A 26,035-nucleotide genomic window follows, 5' to 3' on the forward strand; every position below is an offset into this window, starting at 1 on the left:
TATATTTCTCTCTCCATCACATCGCCCAACTTAAATGTAACACCTTATTTGGGACGGAGAGAATATTTATTAGAATATTGTCCCCGTTAGAATAAAGGGTAAACAATTACTCCTCCTAATACCAATTGATTTTAAATTAAAAATTCAGATCTTTCTTAAAATATATTTTACAAATAATTTTACTACCAAGCATTACACATGAGGACATGGTCCGTCTAGTGTAATTTGGTTTTGCTCTATCTTCGTGTATTGTTTGTAGCACATACTTAGGGTGTGCTTGTTTGGAGGATTGGATTGAATTTACACTATTCATCCAATTTTTTTTCCCAAAACATATCAAATCAAACATCTATTTTTTATTTTTTATATTATACTAAAAATCAATTTTACATTCAAAACATCACATCAACACCTATTTATATCACATCATACAACTATTCAAATTCAAAATTTTTACTATTCAAATCCCAACTCAAAATCCAAACCCCAGACAAACACACCCTTAAAGTACATCTTTTGATAAGTACTTATTTATATTATATTAAAAACTATTTCAATAAAAAGCTTTTACTATTCTCATAACAATCAAACAAACATCACATGACCAAACAATTCTATGATAGCAATCAACAATGGATTGCCACATAAAAACCATTTTTACAATTCCTGAAAGTATATATATATATATATATATATCTATAGAGAAAGAAAGAGACAGAGTGAGAAAATAAAATAAAATAGACAGAAGAGTTCCATCAATTTACCTATACAACAACTGTTGGCAAGTTACAGAATAAAATATATATGTAGGTTTCAAGGAGACCTGTACAAATGAGAAGCATATCACCATTTGTGCAAACTGTGATGTAATTTTCTTGTAAGAAGTAGTTGTATATATAGGAACTCTACCCCTAGCCAGGATGCACCCTTTAGGTCAATAAATCTGCTTCCGAACATGCACCAATTGTTAGAAACAAAGATGGATCAAACAGGGCACAGGCGTTAGATCCGAAAAAGCAGTAAAAGATTGAGCTGAACTAAGAAATTATGTGATGGGATTGTGTATCATTGTTACCTTGATCGACCTTGATCTCCAGGAGCTCTTCAATGGGCTGGCGACACACAGGGCATTTATTTGATTGGAGCCTCAGTTCTTTTGCGCAGTCACTGCACATACACTACAAAAAGCAAGAGATTATGCCATGCCTAATTTCAGGTTTGCCAACTCCAAATGATCCTACTTAGCATTCAATTTATCGTAAAATTTCCCAATTACCATGTATCAAACCACCTTAAAGCTCTACAGCGAGTTTTCAAGATAAATCATCAAAAAGTGAAAGCAATTATATTTTGGCACATCTGTATGTGATACCCAATTACTAGTACTTTATAAACATTTCTGCCCAACCATTTTCTCAGTTAATAATCCAAAATTTGGGAACTCGCAAAACGCTGTTAGACTTCATCACCAGAGTAATAAACCAACCAAATCTTTTACCATTAGCAAGTTACATTATTTTACACCAAGAATGATGATTTACCAAGCTGCACGATAACGGATAATCACATGGTAGTTTAGGAGTAGGGAGGTGAAAGAAGGTGGGTTAAGTATTGGTGGTGCACACCTCAGATGCAGCTACACCACCCACCATATCAAAGCGAGGAATAATATTACATAAGTAAAATATTTATAGGATGTGTGCACCTCAACATGATAAAAATTGGATACAGATTGAAAGCATTTTGACATCAGATTACAGGTGTTAATCATTTGTTTCATCTACACTTGCAGTAATTAGCAATAAATCTAATGAGTAATAAGCCCATGTTTTATAGTGATAGACACGTAATCAAAGTGCTTTGAGGCCATGGTGCGTGCCATAACAACAGATGACAAAGATGAAGGAGGAGAGACAGCCTATGGCTTCACTGAATATGTTCAAATTTATTCAGAGCAAGCAGTGTCATGTGAGAGGCTGTAAGGTAAACTCTGACATTGGAACGCACGTTGTGACACATTTAAAATCTTCTAGAGCAATGACTTTTCATTATGAATGAAAAACCAGTTATCAATCTATCACCATTTCCAAACACTATTAGACAAGATAATCTTGCAATAACTTTGCAAAAAAAAAACCTTTCCAACCATTTGAGTTAGGAAAATTATCAAATCATGACTTATGTTGTAGATTGCAACTTACAAGCATAGTAGGTTATTAATCAAATATCCATAGGAGGTATGCACATCTTACACTTTTAAAAGGGCAGACAAGTGCAATTAGCATTGATAACAGTAAAACAAAGAATCAACCTATATATCATAGTACCATCGAAGTAATTTAAGATGTGTTTTCAATGATTGAATGTTTCTTTTAGAAAGGTATACCATTATCCAATCTAGAATTGTTAAGATACTCAAAGTACTTGCAACAAAAGTAAATTAAATAAATAAAGGGGAAGGGAAAAAGAAAAAAAATATATATATATATATCCAAATCTAGAGTGCATATATTCAAATGTATATGGCTTTCTAATCCACTCAAACCAAGGCTTTAAGTGCTTTATTAACACGCAATTCCATTTCCAAAGCATCCATAAGGAATCAATTTTACTGCATTTTAGTAAGTGGTTAGGTGATCAGCATTTATGGTTAATCTCACAACTGTTGTAAAGGTTCTTTTTTTAACCAGAAGCAAATTCTCAATTGGTAGACAAAATTCTCTGTTGTAAAGTAGTTACCATGTGTCTACATGGCAAGACAGCCGTGTTCTTGACCTCAGTCATGCAAATTACACATTCTTTTCCTGATTCCACATCACTGACTGCAGCTTCTTCTGAATTACTGATCCCAAAAATCTCACGCAGCTCATAACGATCACCATCAATCCATAAAATCTGCTTGACTACTTTCACTTTAAAATTTCCTCCATCCTTCTTTTCTATGATAGCCTGAGTGATCTGAGCATGTGGTGATGTGTTAACCTGTTCCCTTGAATGCTCAACCTCATCCCCAGATGGTTTGCTTGACTCAGCTGATATCACAAGTGGGTATATATCATCCCCTGGACTAGGCTTCGATAGGTCATCAGTGTCAAAGAAGCCAAAATCCAAACCAGTTCCTGAAGGCTGGCAGAATTTCTGTCCTAGTCCTTTCTGGAAAGGGATTTTCACAGGCACAATCTCCGGATAAACTGGACTAAATTTACAGTTCTCCCCTTCCTTAGCAAAATAGAAAATAGTAATACTGCAATAGATGTGAAACAGCATATCAAGTAAATCCAGCATCATCAATGAAAATTTAAAAGATATCAGATAATAATCCTAATCCATTATACAAAGCGGAAACTCAGAGAAAACTGACAATAAAATATGAGGAAGTAGAAAATACAACTAATTAAAACCCAAATCTATGCAAGTTTCACCAACAGAGTTTCTACCAATTATATGGAACCAAAATCTATTAAAGAAGCTTGTTGTTTCGTCAGTCATACTCCATCTGGTGCCAACTTATAAAGAACTGATCTTGAAATTAGGTGTATTATAGAGAAAATTTATTAGTCTTGCAACTAAATTCTTAACAACTACCGCCATCAGATTTCACACTTGGGGATCCTCAGCGCCCTCATTTCCCTGCCCCCACAGCCTCCACACTATATGCCTATACATATAAAAATTGTATGTATATAGGTATACATACACTCATGATGTATAAGTGTGGGGGCTGGGTTCGCATGGGGGCTGAGGATCCCCACCGGATTTCACAATATGTATGTTATCATATCATACTATCATTTATTGTCTCAAGTACAAATGCGTAACAATTCAGGTGTTTACTTCTAATAATAAATTTACGGGTTTAAGATGATAGCATATCCACTGCATTGATACTTAAGTTCTAGTGTGATCTCATTTTTGCATGTAAGAAACAATTCTACAACAATCCAACAATATCATCACATCTGTCTAGAAGCTCAGATCGTCAGACATAAGGAATCAATCACAATAGCTTAAACTTCTATGGGGGGCATATGCAAAAGATAATCGAGGGAAGATAGATCTTTATTGACTCAGCATTCGTAGTGCCTATGGCATCATGACATAATCTGGAACTAGATGAAAAAATACAATCCAACATCCATGTACTCCTAAATGCCAAATAACATATTCATTCCTTATCATCATCTTCAATCTTATGATCTGCCTCAAATACTGAATATCAATAGCCTAGATCAAGGCAGACCTCCTATTATCCTAAGCATGCTTACCACCAAACGTATAGGACTATTTTGATTAATGTATTTGACATTTTGGGTTAGTAAGCTAAATTATAATCTTATTATTCAAAGAATCATTCAAAAATCATACCAGAAGCAAGCATACAAAACTGATTCTCCACAATTGAATAATCTCATAACAATTCAAATGCTTCCCCTTATTGATTCGAGTTTAAAAGTTTGTAATACCTTCCATCCACCATAGCATCAAAAGTGAAGCAGACCAAGTGGCTTTCAGGGTTCAACTCATCCAATTGCAACATTATCGTGTCTTTGTGGACATTCACATCATTCTTGACCTTCTTCGCGCTCTGATGATCGACGTAAGGAGCAGGCTGCAGCAATGGCTGCGGAGGAAATGGCCCAGCCGAGGAGCCCCATCCGGTAGGTTGGGAGGGGTAATAGGGACGGTAATGAGGGTATGGCGGGGCAAAATTGACCGGCCTCGCGTGGTAATTGTAATTGAGGTTGTACGGGGGGAGAGGAGGAGGCGGCGGAGGCCGCGCGGGGCAGGAAGGGATCGCCGGGTAAGGATGCTGCTCCGGAACGGAATAAGGAGCGTTGGCAGCGAAAGCGTAGGTAGGGCGTTGGGGTGGAGGAACGGAAGCGCTCGGCGTCGTCGAGGATTGGGGGAGAGATGGAGCCCCGCCGGTGAAGGTCAACGGAGGGGGGTTTGAATACGGCGGTGGAGGAATAGGTGGGTGATTGTGGTGGTGCTGTTGGTGGTGCTGCTGATAGCGGTTGTGATTCTTACTCCAGGAGATTCCCATGGCGGTTTGAGCAGTCGGCGGCGTGCGGCGGACGGTGGTTCTCGTTGGCGGTGGAGTTTCGAGAATTAGGAAAGTAAATGCGCGTTGGACTATTATGCTTTTTTACCTTTTTTAATCATTTAAATATTAAAAAAAAGAAGGTATAATAGTATTAAATGTGGAGTAATAATAAAATAATATGGCATATTCGATATAGCGAAATACATACGTTTGCCTGTTTTTTTATGTGTTTGTTTAAAAATGATTTATATTATTCATACAATTTTTTTTAAAAAAATATAAAATAAAATAATTATTTTTTATTTTTATATTACTCTTAATATCTATTTATATTAGATCATATTATTATTTTAATTCAAATTTTTTATTATACCCAAATTTAATATCTTTTTATTGTTCATTTAAATAAATCATTGTTGAATGATAATTTTGTATGAATAATAATAATAATATGAAAACTGTTTGAAATTTTTCAACAAAATGTGTGTTGAAAGTCGTTGAATTAATTCGTCTGACAACGCGTGCGACAATACGTCAAGTTAAGTGGCGCAATTATAAAATCATGTTTTTAAATAATGATTTTTATTTAATATTTTTATAAAATGACATTTTTATCTTAAAATATAACATTACTTAATTAAATTAAAATAAAATAATGTATTTTAAAAAAAATTAGACAGAAATAAACACATCCTAATACATTTACCTACTAGTGTTGGTCTTGGGACTTGGACTCTGATTGAACCTGAGGGAATTGGAGGAAGAGTGCAGATTCTTCACCAGAGGTATCAAAGACTGCACGACGTCCGTCATCAATGGACGGTACTCCGCCTCCGTCTGCACACACATCGCCGCGATCGCCGCCACCTGCGCCGCCGAATTACTCCGATCATATATATATATATATATAAAGTGGATTATTTGATTTGAATTAATTACCTGAATTAGGTCTTTTTGGGAATAATGGCCGTGCAGAGATGGATCCACCATTTCCACTACTTTTTCTCTGTTCGTCAGTTGCGGAAGCGCCTGTGTTTAATTCAATTTAAATACTCCATCCGTCCCAAAAAAAAAAAAAAAAAAAAAATATTTATTTACTTTTTGCACTTAGAAATATTAATATTACGTTAGGATATAGTAGAAATAAATTAGTATTTGTGATATAAAAGTAATAATATTTGTGTAATATATTATAAGTGGTAATAATATCTGTAACAGGTATGTAGATAGTACAATTATTTAAAAAATAAATAAATAATTTGTTATGGAATGAACTAAAATAAAAAAAATAGATATTTTTTTGTTATGGGACGGAAAAGGGAGTAATAAACATGGTTTTTTTTTAATAAATAAATATAAATACTGTGTAATAGTAATAGAATACCATTTAGACACGAATTTATTGTTTAATTTTTAATATAGACTTTGGAATATGAGGGTTTTATAGTAAAGATGTTTTTGTAATTTCGTTAAATTATATTGATAATATTGTTGTTATAGTATATACTGTGTAAAGATTTATAGATAGAGATAGACTACAATTAATTAAAAAAAACAAAACAAATTAATTAAAATTTGGAAGGAATTATAATAACAAAAATACATAATTGAATGTAAAATTAATTTTTAGTATAATATAAAAAATAAAAATAGATATTTAATTTAATATTTTTTGAGAAAAAAATTTGAATAAATAGAAAAATTTTGTGAAAAACTTTTACACGAATAAAAGACTACTAACCCAATAAACGAGCACGTGCTCGCCGGCGGGTCTACTCATGTCGATGGGTATGCGTCCGGTAAGAAGCTCCAACAATATCACGCCGTAACTATACACATCCGACTTCGTCGTCAATTTCCCGGTCGATGCATACCTAGAGATATACGATGATCAAATAATCTCAGATAATCTTATACAACAAATATAAGTTTGGGTTCGATAGAAGTTTTTAAAATTTTTTAAAAAATTAGTATAGTAAAAAATCAACTATTCGATGGAATAAAAATTTTAAAAATATCTATATAAACAGAATCTATACTTTAATTTAATTAAATATTTATTGAAGATCAAAGCATATAGATTACGAGCACTAACTCGGGCGCCATGTATTCGGTAGTCCCTAACACACGAGTGGAGATGAGACCGTTAAGCTTATCGGAGCCGACTTTGGCAAGGCCAAACCCTCCGAGCTTAGCCCGAAAGTTGTTGTCGAGAAGAACATTAGCACACTTCAAATTACGATGAATAACAGACGGCACCGTATGCTCATGGAGAAACTCCAAACCACGGGCACAATCGAGGGCGATGCATAAACGACTGCCCCAACTTAGCCCCGCTCTCGGCCGACGATGTTGGCCGGGATGGAGGTACCGGTGGAGACACCCGTTGGGCATGTACTCGTACACCAAAAGCCTATAATGTTGGTCGGCACAATAGCCCAAAAGCTCCGCTATGTACGGCGACCTCAGCCGGCTCAATAAATCTACCTGCATTTTAAATTGTTAGATTATACTCTCTCCGTTCAGCTTTTAGGATTTCATTTAGCTTTTGCGATATTGTACTTAACATTTAATATATCTTTATATTTGTATAATTTATTGCACAAATGTCATTATAATAGTATTATAACACATTAATAGAAGTATTTTTATCATTTTCTCTTAATTTGTACTATGTTTTTCGTATAATAATTAATATTCAAATATCAATATGCAAAAAAATAAATGAGACATTTAGAGTCGGACAGAAGTAGTATTTATTATTTATATATAAAAAAAATAGTATATCTTTAAATGGATAGTGTTAAAATTTTTAAAAATATTTACGGACCTCGGAACGAAAGGCGCGTTCGCCCTGCTTGCCTTGTCGTTGCGAGGTCTTAATGGCTACTAAAGTGTTGTCTCTGAGAACTCCTCTGTAGACTCCTTCTCCGATCAAATTTGCTTGGCTAAATTCACTTGTTGCAATTTCCATTTCTTTTAGTGTAAATACTTGCATTTGGAATCGGATTCCTTTTAATGTGGGTCGGGTCGGACCTCCTCTGATATTACTTCCGTGTAAGCATCCTCCTTGTACCTCTGCGGCAGGACATACCATATAATTATTTTGAAAATTGAATAGTAAAGAATATCCGATTATGTTTGTTTTATAATTTTTTATTTTAAATAAAAAATACTATTATTCAATTTGTTCCGTTTCAATAAAAATATAATTATTTTTTTATAAAATATTATTTAAACAATAATTCAAATCAATGGTCAATTTCCGATGGTAAAATTCTCTGGAACTCCAAATAAATGAATTCTACTCACCTGGGCTGCACGAATTAAAGTTTATGGTAGAATGCGCGACGAACATACAATTCCGATCGGTTGTAGAGCACGAGCCTTTACTCGTGCCGCCACCAAAATGCACGTGGCGGATCACAACCACCAGCAAAATGACTACTAGAAGCATCACTAGGACCACTATCGGCACTAGAATTACGAGTAGAGATAAAGTCGGGACACCCCGGTGCTCCGCCCGATGATGGCGGCCGCCGCCGCCGTTGCCGGCGGTGCCGTTGGTTGCCATTGCCACAAATTAATTTCACAAGCAGCAAAGAAGATATAGATATATATATATATGTATATATAGTTGGATTGGATTAGTTCATTTATTTGAGGTGTACATAGTCTTGGAAGAATATGACAAGATTATTATTATTACTACTATTATTATTTTGTTTCATGGTATTTTGAAAATTTAATTAAAAATATATATATATATTTTTGATATGATATAAATATATATTGAATGTAATTAAGAGAAGAAATTTTATTTAAAAAATAGTTTTTTAATATAAAATATTTTATACAAATTATTATTTAAATCTAAAGTGAAACTCATCATATATGTTTTTTTTTTCAAAATTTTAAATTTTTACTATTTAAATTCTATGTCTTTAAAAAATATATATATTTTTTTTACACAAAATATTTTATTATACATTATTTTAATACAGACCAATTTTTTTCCAAACGCACCTAAATAAACAATATACTCCACTAAGATGGATCTCGTGACGCTGAGTTGTTGGGGTTTTGGAGTGTAATAAATGTATAGTCACTGTCCCTGCAACGCACACTTCAATAATTGGATTAGATTCTGCCAAATTTACGTCACGTTGTGGGTCTAATACTCTTTCCGTTTCAATACAATACTCTTATTTATTATTATTATTTTTTTAAAAATAATAATTTTTTTTTCATAAATAATTATATCACCGTAAAATTACTCATACTTTTTTATTTTTATTACACAATTGTGACTACTTTTTACACTAATACACTCACAGGGACAAAAAAGTTTTTTATCTATACTTTTTACCGATTATTCATATAATATTAATATTCCTTAAATCTCGTGCTCAACCCAATTAAGACTATAATTCTGAAACGAATGAGTATTATATATTCTCCCTTTCTTACAAAATATAATTAATAAATATTTTAAAAATATATTAATAAAAATAATTATTATATAATAAAATATTAATATATTAAAATTAAAATAATTAAATAATTTGATTGATATTAAAAAAATTATAAATTATAAAATTTAAAAATACAATAACATAGTATGTGGAACATAACGAAAATAAAATTTTTTATGTGAAACAAACCAAGTATGCATGCATAATCCTTCCATCTTATTTCAAATTATTTTTTTGGAGATTCATAAATAATATTTTTACTTCTTTGTATATTTATAAATAAATTATACGTGTAATACTTTTTTCGTCTCATTTACGGTGATAGTATTTTTATTTTTATTTGTCCCATTTATTTGGTCATTTTTTTTTTTGAAAAGAATTATACTCTTTAATTTTATTTTAAAATTTTAATTTATAATCTTTAAAATTATAATTAAACTAATTAGTTGTTTTAATCTTAATTTAAATTTATTTTTATTATAAGATAATTATTTTTAACATTATTGATTATTTACTAATTATACTCCTCTTAAATTTCTGTGTCTGTAGTAAAAGGGATACGGTAGTTGAGACGAATAGAGTAATTATTTTGTAATATATATAACAATTAAATATATTTTCACATTATATATGATTATTTTCATTTTAAGTTAAAACTGATATGATATATAATACTTTCTCCGTCCCAATATAATAATGTTGTTTATCATTTTTGTCTGTCCCAAAATAATAGTATTGTTTTTATAAATAATCGTATCACTGTAAAACTACTCCTACTTTTTTATTTTTATTACACAATTACCACTACTTTTTACACTAATACAAAAAAATCTTTTATCCATATTTTTTACTCGTCGTTACGAATATAATATTTATGGGATTTAGGGAGTAATAATTTAGCAGCAAAAAAGTACACTCAGAACATTTTTGGAATGATGTAAATTTTAGCATAATTCATGAGAAGAATTTATGTATAAATATTATATCGAATATTTTTTTTCATATAAATAATACGTAAAAATATACTTATATTTAAAGTATTATATATATATTTTTATAATAATTTAAAAATTATTCTTATTCTGATTTTAATCTTTAAAATAATTTTGGATATAAAAATATTTTTAAAAAATAGATATTTAAGAATCAATGATGGCCACTGAATTGTGGATGCCTTCAGCCGTGGGGCAATAGAGAATGTTTTTATTTTATTAATTTATTTATAGCATTTTATTTACTAATTATTTAACTTAATTAATATATAAACACACACATGTGGGCACACGATTAGGCACTTTATTTAAAATACTCTCTGTCCAAATTAAAAATATTTTTTTTTACTATTGAGTCACTTTTCAAAATATTTATTTTTCTAAAATATTTTTTTATTTTTATATAAATTAAATTATATATCATTAAACAAATAATTATTTTATACATAAAACTAAATGGTAAAAATATCAAAATTTCATTAGTCAATAAAATAATATTATTTTTTAATCTTTTAGCAAACTGCAATTGGCTGTGAAACAGTGTACTAAGTATTTTTTGTTTAAAGTTTTTATACTATAAAATGTAAAAAATATACATCACATGTTCAAAAATTTTAACCAATTTGGCATCATTTTCTTACATCCTTTGCTTCTTTTTTTTTCTTTTAAATCAATTCTTTAATAAATTTATTATACTATTTTGTTCACTTAACTTATTTTTGAGTAATACGGTTTTTTCATAAGTAGAATTAAAAATATAATACTCCTTCAGTCATATTGAAAAGTTGTCAGTTTTTATTTTCGTCTGTCCCAAAACAAGATTACAATTTTCTAATTTAGTAATTGTACTACCTACCTAACATAATAAATATCCTTTCAACTTACACTATATTACACAAATGTCATTACTTTTATATTACACAATACTAATAGGGGTATTTTCGTCATTTTCAATATCATCTATTATAATACTAATATTCAAAAATCTACGTGAAAAAAACAAATGCCACTCTTATTTTGAGACGAAGGGAGTATATATATATTTTATTTAAAAAAAAAAAAGGACGAATTCAACACAAAATGTTATTTTTACTATTACTAAAACGATTTATATATATATAATAAAAAAATACGTTCATGCAAAAAACACAGTGTGCACACATTTTTTATCCACCGTATTTTAATATTAAAATATTATTTTTTCGTCTCAAAACTATAGTCTTAATTGAATTTGACACGGGTTTTAATGAATATTGATATTATATTGGTAGTGGGTAAAAAATATGGATAAAAAACTTTTTTGCCCTTATGAGTGTATTAGTGTAAAAAGTAGTGACAATTCTGTAATAAAAATGAAAAAGTATTGATAGTTTTATGGTGATATGGTTATTTATGGAAATAATACTATTGTTTTGAGACGGACAAAAATAGTAAACAAAGACTATTGTATTGGAATAGAGAGAGTATTATTTTTTAATATTTGTGTATAATCAAACATACGTAATTTTATTAGACGAAAAAATAAAGTTGTGAAAAAACCTGTATTTTTTGTTTTTAAATCTAATAATTTAATATAAAATATTACTATTAGTATTAACAAAACTAATTTTCAAACTAACATGAAAAAGAAAAATTATATTCACCCCAACAACACAAAATCAACACACCCTAAATAAAATTATTATTGCACAATTATTCAACCTAACACACAAAAATACAGCTCCTAACAACACAATATATAACCCGCCGTTTAATTTAAATTTATATATATATATATATTTTTTTTTGTTTCACTTTAATTGATACCTATAAAATTTACTAAATCAAAGCATATTTAACAAATATATTCACTTTGTACTTAATATTTGCTTCAATAAAATCGCATCTATGCGAGGCTGAATTCACTTTTGTACTTAATATTCGATTTCAGTATTATCTGATCTATAATTTATGAATTTGTCATATCTCATATTCGTAAGTAAAACCCAATCAAATAAAAACATAAATATTTCTCTCTACATTTAAAATTGTATCACTTTTATAAAATTAGTTTATACTATTAATTATATATAAATATATATTTTTAAATTATTTAAATGACATATTAAATTTATTTTAAAACTAAAAATATTATTAATTATATAACAAATAATGAAATAATATCGTTATTAATACTAAAATACCATTAACTTTTTTTAAATTACAAACATACAATTACACTGTGTTATTATGCATTCTTATAGTTTTATAAAATAATATATATGTTTTTATTTTATAAAATATTATATTCAAAATTAAAATCAAGATCCAAATAACACGCCTTATTAATACAATTGTTTTTATGCACAATTATTTATATTAAACAATTTTATTATTTATATTTTAACTAATAATAATAAATTTGTATTTTCCACTTAAATTACTATTTTTTATTAACATAATATATATAACATTTTTATCCAATTCACTCAAGAAAATATATAATTCAAGATAAAATATTTTCATTTGTAACAAATACTATATACTCTTTAATTTATATAACTTAATACTCTACTTACCTACAAATATGCCACATATACTTACAAATTTAATTTATCAAAAAAATTCAAATTTCTCAACATATATTTTCTAAGATAATTTTAAATTATAATCAATCAATATAATTTTAGTATTTATTAAGAGTGTGTTTCATTAGGCCGATTTGGAGAAAATTAGGTTTGAGTCAAATTTTTATTTGAATTTTAACATAGGTTTGAGTTTTTGTATTTATTTTGTATGTAGATTTTGTTTGAGTTTGAGGGTTTTGATATGTATTGATTTGATGAGTAATAAATATAATAATATAAATGTGTATTAATTTGTATAATTTAATTATAAATTTATATTATATCTACTTATACATTTTTAAATTTTTATTTATTTATATTATAAAAAAATTATTTCTACAAAATAATATATATATTGTATATATATATATTTTTTATTAAATTGTAATTATTTAAATAATTAATTAATTAATTCGCTGCAAGTTACAAAGCTGCGTGGCAAACCAAATTTTGTTAATTCCCGATTGGACACTCCTATTCAACCTTAGGTGTTGAGTCTGGCGCGTTTTTTGTCTGTACAGTATTGAAACTGTTTGTTTGGGATTTGAATTTTGAGTTAAAAATTTTGAATTCGGATAGTTGTATGATGTTATATAAATAAGTATTGATGTGATATTTTGAATGTAAAATTAATTTTTAATATAATATAAAAAATAAAAAATAGAAATTTGATTTGATGTTGTTGGAAAAAAATAAAAAAAATACTATATTTAAAATCCAATTTCCAAATAAACACATCCCTAAAGAAACAAACTCTAAAATTATCTCAAACAAACAACAAAAATTCCATGTCCTTAAAACGTTTGTGTTTGTTTGAAAGTTTGAATTGTACTTTAAAATTTTAAATTATAACAGCAGTTTGATTTAATATAAATAGACATTAATTATGTAAAGGTTTGAAAACAAAATTAATTTTGGATGCTAATATAATTTTTTTAAAATAAATATTTAATTTGATATTATAATTTTTTGATTTTTTTTATAAAGAATGATAAAAATCGTTCGAAATCCCAAAAACAAAAAGCAAAACACACTCTAGAATTTTCAAAACTCTTTTTTGAACAAAATAATGTTCAATCGAAAATATTGTAGAAATATTCACTGGATTGGAGAATCAGAAGGAACTCAGGCAACTCTCCGTAGTAGCAATTAAAAATTAAAAAAATAAAAAATAAAAAATATTTCTTTAAAGTAAAAAATAAAAAGAAAATAGAAAAATGGATAAACGAACCGAACAAAATCCCCAAATTCAACCCTTGTTCAACGAAACAGTGATCTGCAGCTGCGGGCAACGGCAATTTCTCTCCAGTTGATCCACCTCCGATTCCGACGCCCCCGCCCCATCCAATCCAAGATTCCTCCAATTACCACCTTGTAGTAGGATGGGGGTTCCCGCTTTTTATCGATGGCTGGCAGATCGGTACCCTTTGTGTATTGTGGATGTCGTGGAAGAAGAGCCCGCCAAGAACGGGACTGGCGGCCCGCTCTCGGTCGATATATCGAGACCGAACCCTAATGGCATTGAGTTTGACAATCTGTATTTGGATATGAATGGGATTATTCACCCCTGTTTTCATCCAGAAGGCAAGGTAACTCTTTTTGGGGGCAATTGTTTCCGTGTTCAGGGGGTTTTTGTTATACTTGAATTTGATAGAATTGGATGGGGTTAGTGAGTGTTTTAGCTTTGCAGTGGGGATTTAGCTGTGTTGTAGAATTGATTTGGAGCCGACGGTGAGAATTGGTTGGTTGTACACGTTTGTTGTTTGTTTGATTGCATGTTCCGGTTGGGATTGGAGTTGATTGTTCATTGAAAGTTAAATAGTATCGAAATGCCTTTCTTTTCTTCAAATGAACGTGTTGAAGCACAAGTGTGTGATCATTTTAGTTTCTGTTGCTAGTGTTAGTTCGTGGTTAAGTTTATCTTCGGTTAAATGTATTTTTTGGTTCAGCTATGTGATTTAGTGTAGGACACAATTTCTGACTTGAGATGTACAAAGCTGTTTGAATAGTCGATGCCTGTTTTTTGTCATGGATCTATCGGCAATGAACTTCTTCTTGCGTGGTGTGTTACTCCTGTGATACCAAATTAATGTGTCATTCTTATGGCTGCAGCCTGCACCTGCTACTTATGATGATGTATTTAAAGCCATATTTGATTACATTGACCACCTCGTCTCGTTGGTTCGTCCAAGAAAGCTCCTATATATGGCGATTGGTAAATTATGTGACTTCTGTATTTTCAGACTTCATGAGGTTCAGGCTTAACTTGATTTTCTTACTGTTCTGCAGATGGTGTAGCTCCTAGGGCAAAAATGAACCAGCAAAGGTCTCGTCGGTTTAGGGCTGCTAAGGATGCAGCAGCAGTTGTATGCATTCTCTACATCTGGAAATTATTGAAACGAGTGGATATGAGTAAATTTTAGGTGGCTGTTCTGTTAATGTAGTGTTGTGAGTGCTCTATCCTATGTTTTCTCATCCAGGTAGCCGAAGAAGAAAGATTGAGGGAAGAGTTTGAAATTGAAGGGGAAAAACCATTGCCGAAAGAGAAGACTGAAACATCCGATTCAAATGTAATCACACCTGGCACACAATTTATGGCGGTGCTCTCTGTAGCCCTTCAGTATTATGTGCAGTATAGGTTGAACCACATTCCTGGATGGCATTCTTTCAAGGTTTGTTGAAATTTTGCCATTTATCTTAGGTGTTATTTTTCAGGATATTTTTGTCTCTCTTACCTTATGTATAAGCTGCATTGGGTGATATTTGAAGGTTATTCTTTCCGATGCAAATGTTCCTGGTGAGGGCGAGCACAAGATTATGTCCTACATTCGTTTACAGCGCAACCTTCCTGGTTTTGATCCAAATACTAGGCATTGTCTCTATGGTCTGGTGAGCATAAGAAATAATATTAAAGTGGTTATGTGTTTTTTGCTTTTCTGTTTTTACATCTTTGTTCCTAATTTTATTATTTGGGGGCTATTTTCAGCATTTGAGTTTCCATGTGCTAAAGCATTCATGATCTTTATCTTAAAAACAGGATGCAGACTTGATTATGCTTTCACTGGCTACTCATGAAATCCACTTTTCAATTTTAAGGGAGGTCAGTGGCTGTTATTTTCAGATTTTTTCAATATGATTCTCTTCTATTCAGGTTAACATATTTGTATCTTTTTTTCTGTTGAAGGTAATCAATCCTCCAGGGTCTCAAGAAAAATGTTTTCTCTGTGGTCAAGTTGGACATTTTGCTGCTGATTGTCGAGGTGGATCCACTGGCCACAATCAAGATGCAAGTGGAAAGCTTGACATTCCCATTTATAAGAAGAAATATCAGGTTGGATTTTTATAGCCATTTTTGGTGACTGACACTTTATCACTTAGTGCCAACTTTGTGTTGGTACGTTTATTTTTTTAAACATTTCTTTTAACACTTCCATCTTCTTTGTTCCCAGTTCCTCAACATCTGGGTATTGCGAGAATATTTGGGATATGAGATGGATATTCCTCATCCACCATTCAAAATTGATTTTGAAAGGCTGGTGGATGACTTTGTGTTTCTATGTTTTTTTGTCGGCAACGACTTCCTTCCTCATATGCCAACATTAGAAATTAGAGAGGTGATGATAACCGTCAGTTGATGAGATGATTTACTTAGTTTTATTTATGCCATTGTCTTTAAGCATTAAACTTGTCCATTTTTAATGTTGCAGGGTGCCATTAATTTGCTCATGCATGTATATAGAAAGGAATTTGCATCTATGGGTGGCTATCTTACTGATGCTGGTGAGGTAATTTTAGCAATTTTCAGAATAACTTGAACTAGTTAGAGTAGGACATGCCAATTTAATTATGACTTATTTTCTTTTCTGAATATTGTTAGTTGAATAATAGATATGGACTACCATGTCAATCATGGTTACCTCCTTCATTTCCCATTGCATTACTACATATTGATCAATCTAATTACCTTCTCCCATGCCCTTGTTTTGTATCCTGTTTCATTTTAGTAGTGACTAAGTAAGTTATTTCCTTAGCTCTGTTGCTGCTTTGTGTTTTTGTGCCTTTTAAAATCCATTACTTAGCTCTGTTGCTGCTTTGTGTTTTTGTGCCTTTTAAAATCCATTCCTTAGCTCTGCTGCTACTTTGTGTTTTTGTGCCTTTTAAAATCAATCACATACCTTCTCTTGTTCAGAAAATTGTGTCTTTTCACTCTACTTCTCATTTCCATACTATTTTCCTTGATCATAGAACCTTCTATTCAATTTTGCTTTCATTGGTGTGTTTGAACTCACAAATATGAAGGAGGAACTGAATTGTACTGTGATTTCTTAGTCTTAATGTCATTTTAGTTGATTTTTTCATTGTGAAAGTTGGCATTACTTGGGTTCTCAATTTTGTAGGCTTGATTGTAACAGTGAAGTTTTCACTGAACAAATAAATATCCTGAAAAACCGCTTCCCTGCATATATTTTGAACGGTACTTCATCAGATAGTTTGATTTTGTCCGAGCTTGCTATCGTCCTAATAAGGTGGTTGCATGTTCGTGTGGTTGTATGTCTTTTCAAAGCTAGAATGTAGTGATGATATAGATATTTTCTAGTGTTGATGAGGCAGAAATATTGATGTATGGGTTTATGGGTGATTCCTATGGTGTGGCAATACAAGTGGGAAATATATGACTATTTTGATCCTCCCTTTCTAATACACCTTTCTTTAAAATGGCCAATCTATTTCTTAACATTCATTTCTTAAAAGGCTACCTTTCCTCATAATTTGAAGTCCACATATATTTAATATCCAGCTATTTTCAGATAATTAGCTCTAAATGTTTATATTTTAACACCCCACACAATTATCAGTGTACATTTTATTATGTACTCATACATTAGGATGGGTGTATTTTAGACATCTTCACACCTTTCAAGGATACTTGATAAAGAATTAAATACTTTTCTATAATAAATGTGATTGAATAATGATGAGATAATATATATATATATATATATATAAAGGAAGAATATGAAAATAGATGTTTTATTAATGCAACTTTTCATTGATAAGCATAAGAACATGTGCATTTTGACTTACTTCTTTAAATTCTAAAATTATATGTGAAAAGAAATTGATGGACTCTGATTGTTATGCACAGGCTCAAGAAAAGAGCCAAGCATGCCTATTTATAAATTTTGTAGTATTCATAAAACACATGCAAAAATCAGAAACCTTCTTTTTTTTTAGTTTAAATTTTCTCTTTATCTTCAAGTTGATATGTGCTAATGGGATTGGGTTTGAAGAAGTAATACTCTTGGAAGTAAGTTTTTTGATTGTTAGTATGAGAATTATTCCTTGGTAAGGTAGCTTTCATTAGTTGAATGGTTCTTATAATTTGACACTTATTTTTGTTCTGAACTGACTTCAAGTTCTGCTCTCTGTAATGAGACAAACTACAATAACAGATAGTAAGTCATGGAAAGTTTATTTTGAAACACTAATGTGTATGAATTTATGCATTTATATGGCAGATATATTTGTAACACCTGTGACTTTTGTTCTTTACTTCTTTATGCAGTATAATGGTGTATGACTGTAGTTAAAAAATGACTTATATAGAGGTGTTGGGCTACCTGGCAACTTTGCCAATTTATGTTCATTGCGTTATCTCTCTTGCTGCTGAAATAAAAATTTGCATTGCAAATGTTTACCGAATTTATTCTTGTCACATAATATTCGAATATTTGAAGCTTCCTCGTATATGAGATTAAACATCATCTGTGTTGTTCTGAGATTGAAATATCAGTCACATATGGATGTTGGGTTACTTCGTTGCTAATGGTGCATCTATTGCATTCTTTTCTCATGCACTTGATTGTCAAATAGCTTTTAAATGTTATACTAGTTTAATTGTTCTATTACATTGGTTATATCTCGGAAACTTCTTCAAGATGCTGGTTTTTGGAAATATTTAGGTCTTCTTGGACCGAGTCGAACACTTTGTTCAAGCAGTTGCAGTTAATGAAGATCAAATATTTAGAAAGAGAGCTCGTATACAGCAGGTAGACTGATCATTTTATTCTTTTCCAGATATCATGATTTAAGGTTATTGGTTTTATTACAGAGCTTAAAATAATCTTGTTTGAACTGATTAATTCCTTGTACAAGTGGTTCTTGTATGTGTGTAATAGATAGCTTATCTATATATAATACTGAGATACATTTTTCAATGTGCATATGCTCGGAATCTGTTTCATAATTGTGTGTGATGCATCTGACAAGATTATTGATTATTGACATATGGTGGACTTTTGGCTTTGGCCAGTCTGCCTTGTACATTTGAATCTGGCTGTCTGGCTTTCAAGTAATCTGTACCAAGCTCTATTTCCTTTATATTGATTTAAATGTAAACCTTCAGATCTCTGCCCAGTTGTGATCATGTTAAAAAATTAGTTATTGCCATAGGTTGGATGTAGGATCCTGTGCCCTGGTATACTTTCACATAGTTCTTCTCTAAGGTATTCTGTATGGATGCATTGAGTTTTTATTTGTTTTTTCAACAAATGCTGATTATATATGCAAATTGCAATCTTGTGCAAATTGTGATAGTTAACTTGGAGCGGTATGTACAGTGATTCTGAGAGCTTGTGATTATTGATTATATTTATTCTTTTTGTTGTTACAGGCATACGAGAATAATGAAGAGATGAAACTTAAATCAAGAGGGGAGGCTATTCCAGAGCCAACCGAGGACAAGGTGTTTATTCTCTACAGATTATACTTAATAGATCAAATTTTGACTTCCTTGTGGAGTTGTGATTTTAAGCCAGTATAAATAGCGGCACCCTGAATTAGAATTTAGTTATATTATTAAAACCAGACAGTACACGAAGTGAAAAAGGTTGTATCCTTATTTTTTAAGAATTGATGAATTATGAAAGTTTGCTATGAGCAACTGAGGTAGGTAAAGGGGGTCCATATTATTTTCTCTCTGTATGTCAATTCAAAATTTATTTATTTTTCTTCTTCATTTGATGCAATGGCCAGTATGTGGTTTAACAAGTGCTAAGACAGAGGGTTTCCCATCTGTATGCATTAATTATTTTTAGTTATCAATGATGTTACAATTAGTTTTCCAACTCATTGATTTTTTTTGTTTATGTCATAAGTTTCCTTTCGTTGTCAGTGAAGAATTATAAACTGGTTGTATGCACTAATCAGGCTATATCTTTAATTCTCTCAGGTGAAGTTGGGAGAGCCTGGGTATAAAGAAAGATATTATTGTGAGAAATTTGAGATTTCAGATCCAGCAAAAATTAATGAAGTCAGAACAGATGTGGTAAGCACACATTTATTACAGTAAGCTTTTATGAACAACTGCACATTAGTACATCTCTACCAAAACACCCAATCATACAAAGCAATCTAATGTTAGTGATAGTCTTAGAAGCATGGGCTTTGATCAAAATACACTTTGTGGGTAGTGAAAAATAGTGTGCTACTGCATAAATAATAATGCACAGCGACATGGTTTTGCATGTGAGTGTAAATAATTCTGATATCATGTAGGACGTAATATTCTATTGTGAATAATTATAATTTTTGGGTTTGGTGTATTCTTATCATATCATCATCATTTGTGTGTGGGCTGGCTTTAATGCGTGGGAAATCTGTGTTAATATTCCTTTTTTATGCTTGCAGGTTTTGAAGTATGTAGAAGGGCTGTGTTGGGTTTGCCGCTATTACTACCAAGGTGTCTGTTCGTGGCAGTGGTGTGTATTATGTTACCTCTGGACATGTACATAACTTAGAGCTTTATTAATTTAGTGTATATCTAGTGTTGCCTCTTGATTCTGACTGAATATAGCAGGAAATTTATTTTGAAAATTTGTACTACTTATTGTGCTTCAATTAAGCAAATGACCTTTTGTTAGATGATGGTATCCAAACATGTGTTTGATTGCTTCATTTGCTAAGTTCATTTCCTTTTTATGATCCTTGCTTCAAGGTGCTGGAAAAGTTGGACTTATTTTTTCTACACATATACAATTTTACATTTTAACATATGGTGCGGTTTTATATGGGATATAGTGATGATTTTTTTAAGTGTTCTGCTTTGATTACTATGCAATTATGCTTCTAATTGAAAAATGTTAATGCAATTTCGTAGTTGTGACAGTTTGATCATTTTTTTCCTATTAATCCAGGTACTATCCGTATCATTATGCACCATTTGCCTCAGATCTTAAAGGATTAGCTGATTTTGAGATAACCTTTTTCCCTGGGGAGCCCTTTAAGCCCTTTGATCAACTATTAGGAACTCTGCCAGCTGCTAGGTACTTCACATTTTCTTTAGAGTGAAACAGCTTGAGTTGTTGTTTTTTCCTTCTTTCCATTTTTCAAAATTATTATATATATATATATATATATATTTCTGCAGCTCTTCTGCACTGCCTGAAAGATATAGGATGTTGATGATTAATCCCGCATCTCCAATTTTTGATTTCTACCCAAATGGTATGTTCACCATTTGCTGTACCTGAGTTTTTATCTTTAATGTTTTGTGTCATAATTTTATTTCTCCTGTACAACCAGATTTCGAAATTGATATGAATGGAAAGCGCTTTGCTTGGCAGGTATCTTCTTGTAGTACAGTGCTGTCCATTTCCTTGGATGATAGATTGCTTAAACTGAATACATTTGACTGATGAAATTGGATGCATCTTAATAGGGTGTTGCAAAATTGCCATTCATTGATGAGAAGAAATTGCTTTCCGAGACAAAGAAGCTTGAGGAGACATTGACGGTATGAAATGCAAATGCACTATGTCTGATGGAATTATTATAAGACAGAAATTTGTATATCATCACTGAGTTCTTTTATTTTATTTTTTTATTTTGGAAAATAGAGTTATATTATATACAATCTGGTTACAAGTTATATAGGATGCAAAATGAGTACAAATACCAAGCATCAGATCTGACTTTAAATCTCTTATTTAGCATGTGCAAGCGCATATTACAATCCCTAGCTGATTGTTTAAGGGTTAAATCAAATCGGTCAATTGTTAGTGCTGCCTATATATAATTCCTGGAATTGTGTTTAAACATATAAGTACCTCCATTGTTTTAATTGTGTAAAATATAAAATTATTGTTGTTTTGTATAATAAGAATTAGATTCTAGTGAAGTATAGGCATGCTATAAAAGCAAAAAAAATAAAATAAATTAACAGACTATAATATATAACCTGAGGAGATTGAATTTATCCTTTAAACTAGACTGAGTAAACAGGTGATAACAAGTCATACGAGGTGTCATCCCATGTTGGGAAATGAATATTGAAAATGGATAATATGTCTTAGACTAAGAACGATTTATTTAGCTGCATGCTTATCAAATAGGTGAACAAGCTCTTCCCAGTTAGTGATATCTGTAAGAGACGGCAAATGTTATGAGAAAAGTTTGTGGGGGAGTATTTTGACAGAGTTACAGATGTTGTTCTCACTTGAGTCCTTATCATTAGAACAGAGGATGCATATCAGTTATTGAACACCTATCCTTAGGAATCTTCTGTCGACTATGATCTTTAGTGCTATGCATGGAATTAAGATTAGCTTGCTTTCAGCTTCAACACACAGAAACATGACATTACATTGGTGACAAGGAAGTATGAATCCAGTCCCGAAAAACCTTGGATAACAAAATGCTCAACAAAGCATTAAGCATCCTAAATTTTCTGATGTTGACATCTTTCTATACTATGAATAAATTTTATTTACCTTGGCTACTTTATATAGCTTATCATTTTGTTTGCTTATTCTAATCTGATTCTGTAGGAAGAAGAGAAATTTCGAAATAGCGTTATGTTTGATTTGCTCTATGTTCATCCACGCCATCCATTGGCGCCAACAATTAGCCTTTACTACCGTCTTTGTCAGTTGGAGAAATTTCCATGGACGATTGACACTAATTCCAGGTTGGTTCTGTAGCATATTGTGATGAACTTGACCTTCTTTCTGTGGCTATTTATTCCTCATCTTGATGTCATGTAAATGGTTTTTGGCATCTGGTTTTTACAGTGGTGGAATGAATGGATTCATATGGCTGACTAATAGAAATGGCTTGAGACAATTTGTTCCGTCCCCAATAAATGGCCTGGAAGACCTCACGAATAATCAAGTTCTGTAAGTCACCTCAAAGCCTTGTACTTTTTAGAAGTAGAAAATTTTAAAAGGTACAAGCTTATTCCCTTCTGCTTCTGCAGAAATATCACCTATCTCAATCCAACACCACATACTCACATTCCAAAGCCCCCCGAAGGTGTAACTATGCCTAAGAAGGTATGCAATCTTTACCCAAAAGAAAATATTAAGTAAATGAAAATAAAAATATGTGTTTTGTTTAAGCTGCACTGAATTTCCTGGAAACCAAAGAATATAGTGAAATTTATAACTAGATTACATTGTAAATATATTTTTGTTGTTAGGAAGAGTGCTCTACTGTCTGCATCAACCATATACATATTTTTTGAATTCTTCGATCTTATCAAGCATATGGATTTGCTTATTTTTAGATTGTAGGCATTCTTAGAAAGGACAGCTTCACTCTGCACATTTCTTGATCCCCATGTCTTTTGCATTAGATGAATATGAAACATGTTACCTTAATGCTGTCAAAGGGTGATAAATTGGAACGCTGGCTATTTGAAATATTTAGTTATCTATGAGTAGAAATTATGGTCTGAAATGTTGATTGAATTTAGTTTTTCTTGGATCAATAAAACTAAACTACAATTAAAGATGTACAATTGATGTATGCTGTTGTGTTGAAGTTAACAACAATTTTCCCAGTCGAATTTGGAGTGGGCCTCTGATGCATGGATAACCACTGTAAAGTTTATTTTCCAGTGTAATTCTTGAAAATATGAATGTCTCATCTCCTCCATCTGTTTTTTCTTCCTTATTTTTACCTCCATCCAGCCCAGCAGATTCCAAATAAATTGTGGACTTCATCCTAGATAGGTTACAATATCTGTTAGACTTTAGTTTGAAGAAGAAAGTCCTGTTAGAATTCCTTGTTATAAACGATGACTGCTATTCGGAGGTTGTTATAAGCTGACGATTTCTTTGTACTGTCCAACAAATGCTTCTCATATACATAAATTTAACCGAAAAGTGATGTGGATTGTTTCATATACAATTTACTTTTTCTCTCAGAAGTTATGGTTTATCCTATGGCTTAGCATCGTATGGCTAGTTTTTGCTTTTACCCGGTTTTAAGAGATGTTACAGTATAATTTATAAAACCAGCTGTGCCACATCAATTCCTTGTCTGCAGGTTGTGAAACATACTGATGTAAAACCGTCCCCGACGCTCTGGCATGAAGATAACGGTGGAAGGCACCATTTAGGCAAAGAAAGGTATGAGACTACACTTTGATACCATATAAAGAAAAAGTAATCTTATAAACACTAGGCCGATTATTGAATGTTATTCCACATTAAACTAATCCTCCTGAAGGCGTTGGTTGCACGAAGCACTGCTTCTCCGGAAATTACATAAACCCGTCTATTACCATTCTTATTAACACTGCTTCTATGTCACAGACCACAAATTTCCGGAGCATTATCCGGTCCTGTACTGGGAGAAGCTGCTTACCGTCTGGTTCACAACACACTGAACATCAAACCAGACCACACGAATTATCATCAGGGAAATAATCAATTCGCGCATAGACAGAGGCCTGCTGGACCACCCGGCTACCAGAGGGGCATTTCCGAGGGGACCTCTAGCCAATATAATTCCCCAAACCACAGGCCAAGACCGACCGGGCAATATGGGTTTGAACAAGGACCCGGGCGATACGGAAATCAGGGATTTGACCGTGGACCGGGCCAGTATGGACATCAAGGACAGAGATATCACGACGACCAAAGCTTTGGGAATGGCCATTATGGCCCCCGTCCCGGCACTGGCAGTAGTCCTAGAGCCTATCCGAATCAGAACCAAAGTAACCGAAGAACTTACAACTCGCAAGATCGGTATGCCTATCAGGAACAGCATCACGACGTCAGAAACAGCCTGGCTGGGTTGAACATCGGTGGTTTCAACAATTCACCGCCAGCTGCCGTGCCTCCCAGGTTTGCGAGCTCCGGTCAAGCCTTCCAAATCCTGCAACGGCCGCCGCCTGTGCAAGCATCCGGCCCCCTTCCACCACCGCCAAGTAAGTGGATCGGCAGACCCGCAGCCAGGAATACCGTAGCGACGCAGAGTAATAAGCAGCAACAAAGCTCGGTGACAACTTCTGGGCACGAACAGCAACAGCAGATGAGAATGATCTACCAAGTCAAAACTAAGACGTCTCAGAATCTCGACAACACAAAAATGTGAAGGCACCGCAATGATGATGATGATGGTCCTCTACCCGGATCAGGGACGAGACAGCACAGAATCTGGAGGATATCGAAACTGTAAGTGTGTGTATGTCCACTTCATCGAATCGGTGGAAGTAGATGTGTAATGTGAGTTTTTTCTAGGGGTAGTAGGCGACGATACATGATGATTGAGGATTGCTCGTGTACCAGGTGCAGAGTAGCTTCTTTGTTCTCGGATTCGATCAAAGACTTGAGTATAAGTGAGTTGGTAATGCTGCCGGCTTTCGATTCGATCAATTTGTTCGAGCTTATTAGATTCTATACATATACATTTGTTTTTGGTAATTTGTGTTGTTTGTTCTAGGGATGGTTGAAGAGAACACTTTGTTGTAGTAATTGAATTTGAATCGAATGGCACTCGATTCGACCGGGTCTTTCTTAACTAATCTGTTTGCCATCGGGCTGTTGTTTGTTATATCATAGCATAAGAATGATTGAGATGGCTCCATAGTACAGTTGTGAGTTTGGATTTGAAGAAATTTGGCAAAAGAAA

General features: G+C 32.2%; 3 protein-coding genes across 6 annotated transcripts; 1 reads left to right on the top strand and 2 right to left on the bottom strand.

The window, feature by feature from the left end:
• Positions 1-720: 720 nt before the first annotated feature.
• LOC127261116 (probable E3 ubiquitin-protein ligase LUL4) lies at positions 721-5,148 on the bottom strand. Of its 2 annotated transcripts, XM_051289317.1 has the most exons (5): positions 4,464-5,148; positions 2,740-3,244; positions 1,076-1,178; positions 910-943; positions 721-823 (listed from the first exon to the last, which is right to left on the bottom strand). In XM_051289317.1, the coding sequence occupies exons 1-4, from the start codon at positions 5,042-5,044 to the stop codon at positions 930-932; spliced, it is 1,203 nt and encodes a 400-aa protein (XP_051145274.1). In that variant the 5' UTR covers positions 5,045-5,148; the 3' UTR covers positions 721-823; positions 910-929. The 2 variants fall into 2 exon arrangements, with proteins under 2 accessions (XP_051145274.1, XP_051145273.1); XM_051289316.1 differs by having other exon boundaries at positions 721-943.
• A 459-nt stretch (positions 5,149-5,607) lies between these two features.
• On the bottom strand, positions 5,608-8,650 carry LOC127261054 (probable serine/threonine-protein kinase PBL7). Its single transcript, XM_051289209.1, has 6 exons — positions 8,357-8,650; positions 7,875-8,122; positions 7,140-7,531; positions 6,786-6,918; positions 5,984-6,073; positions 5,608-5,911 (listed from the first exon to the last, which is right to left on the bottom strand). The coding sequence occupies exons 1-6, from the start codon at positions 8,616-8,618 to the stop codon at positions 5,747-5,749; spliced, it is 1,290 nt and encodes a 429-aa protein (XP_051145166.1). The 5' UTR covers positions 8,619-8,650; the 3' UTR covers positions 5,608-5,746.
• A 5,691-nt stretch (positions 8,651-14,341) lies between these two features.
• LOC127260889 (5'-3' exoribonuclease 4) lies at positions 14,342-25,940 on the top strand. 3 transcript variants are annotated; one of them, XR_007840823.1, is made up of 23 exons: positions 14,343-14,706; positions 15,230-15,332; positions 15,407-15,483; positions 15,598-15,789; positions 15,887-16,006; positions 16,155-16,217; positions 16,302-16,448; positions 16,567-16,731; positions 16,825-16,902; positions 19,081-19,167; positions 19,791-19,862; positions 20,349-20,444; positions 20,807-20,877; positions 21,313-21,441; positions 21,546-21,622; positions 21,701-21,741; positions 21,837-21,911; positions 22,945-23,084; positions 23,188-23,292; positions 23,373-23,448; positions 24,446-24,528; positions 24,715-25,578; positions 25,645-25,940. XR_007840823.1 is itself a non-coding variant. In XM_051288905.1 (22 exons), exons 1-22 carry the CDS (start codon positions 14,500-14,502, stop codon positions 25,496-25,498), a joined length of 2,988 nt encoding a protein of 995 aa, XP_051144862.1. In that variant the 5' UTR covers positions 14,343-14,499; the 3' UTR covers positions 25,499-25,940. The 3 variants fall into 3 exon arrangements, 2 of the variants coding, with proteins under 2 accessions (XP_051144863.1, XP_051144862.1); XM_051288905.1 differs by having other exon boundaries at positions 24,715-25,940; XM_051288906.1 differs by lacking the exon at positions 16,567-16,731 and having other exon boundaries at positions 14,342-14,706; positions 24,715-25,940.
• The last annotated feature ends 95 nt before the right edge of the window (positions 25,941-26,035 follow it).

This window comes from Andrographis paniculata, unplaced genomic scaffold, assembly GCF_009805555.1.
Source record: "Andrographis paniculata isolate CXL003 unplaced genomic scaffold, ASM980555v1 Contig62END, whole genome shotgun sequence".
Taxonomy (NCBI): Eukaryota; Viridiplantae; Streptophyta; class Magnoliopsida; order Lamiales; family Acanthaceae; genus Andrographis; species Andrographis paniculata.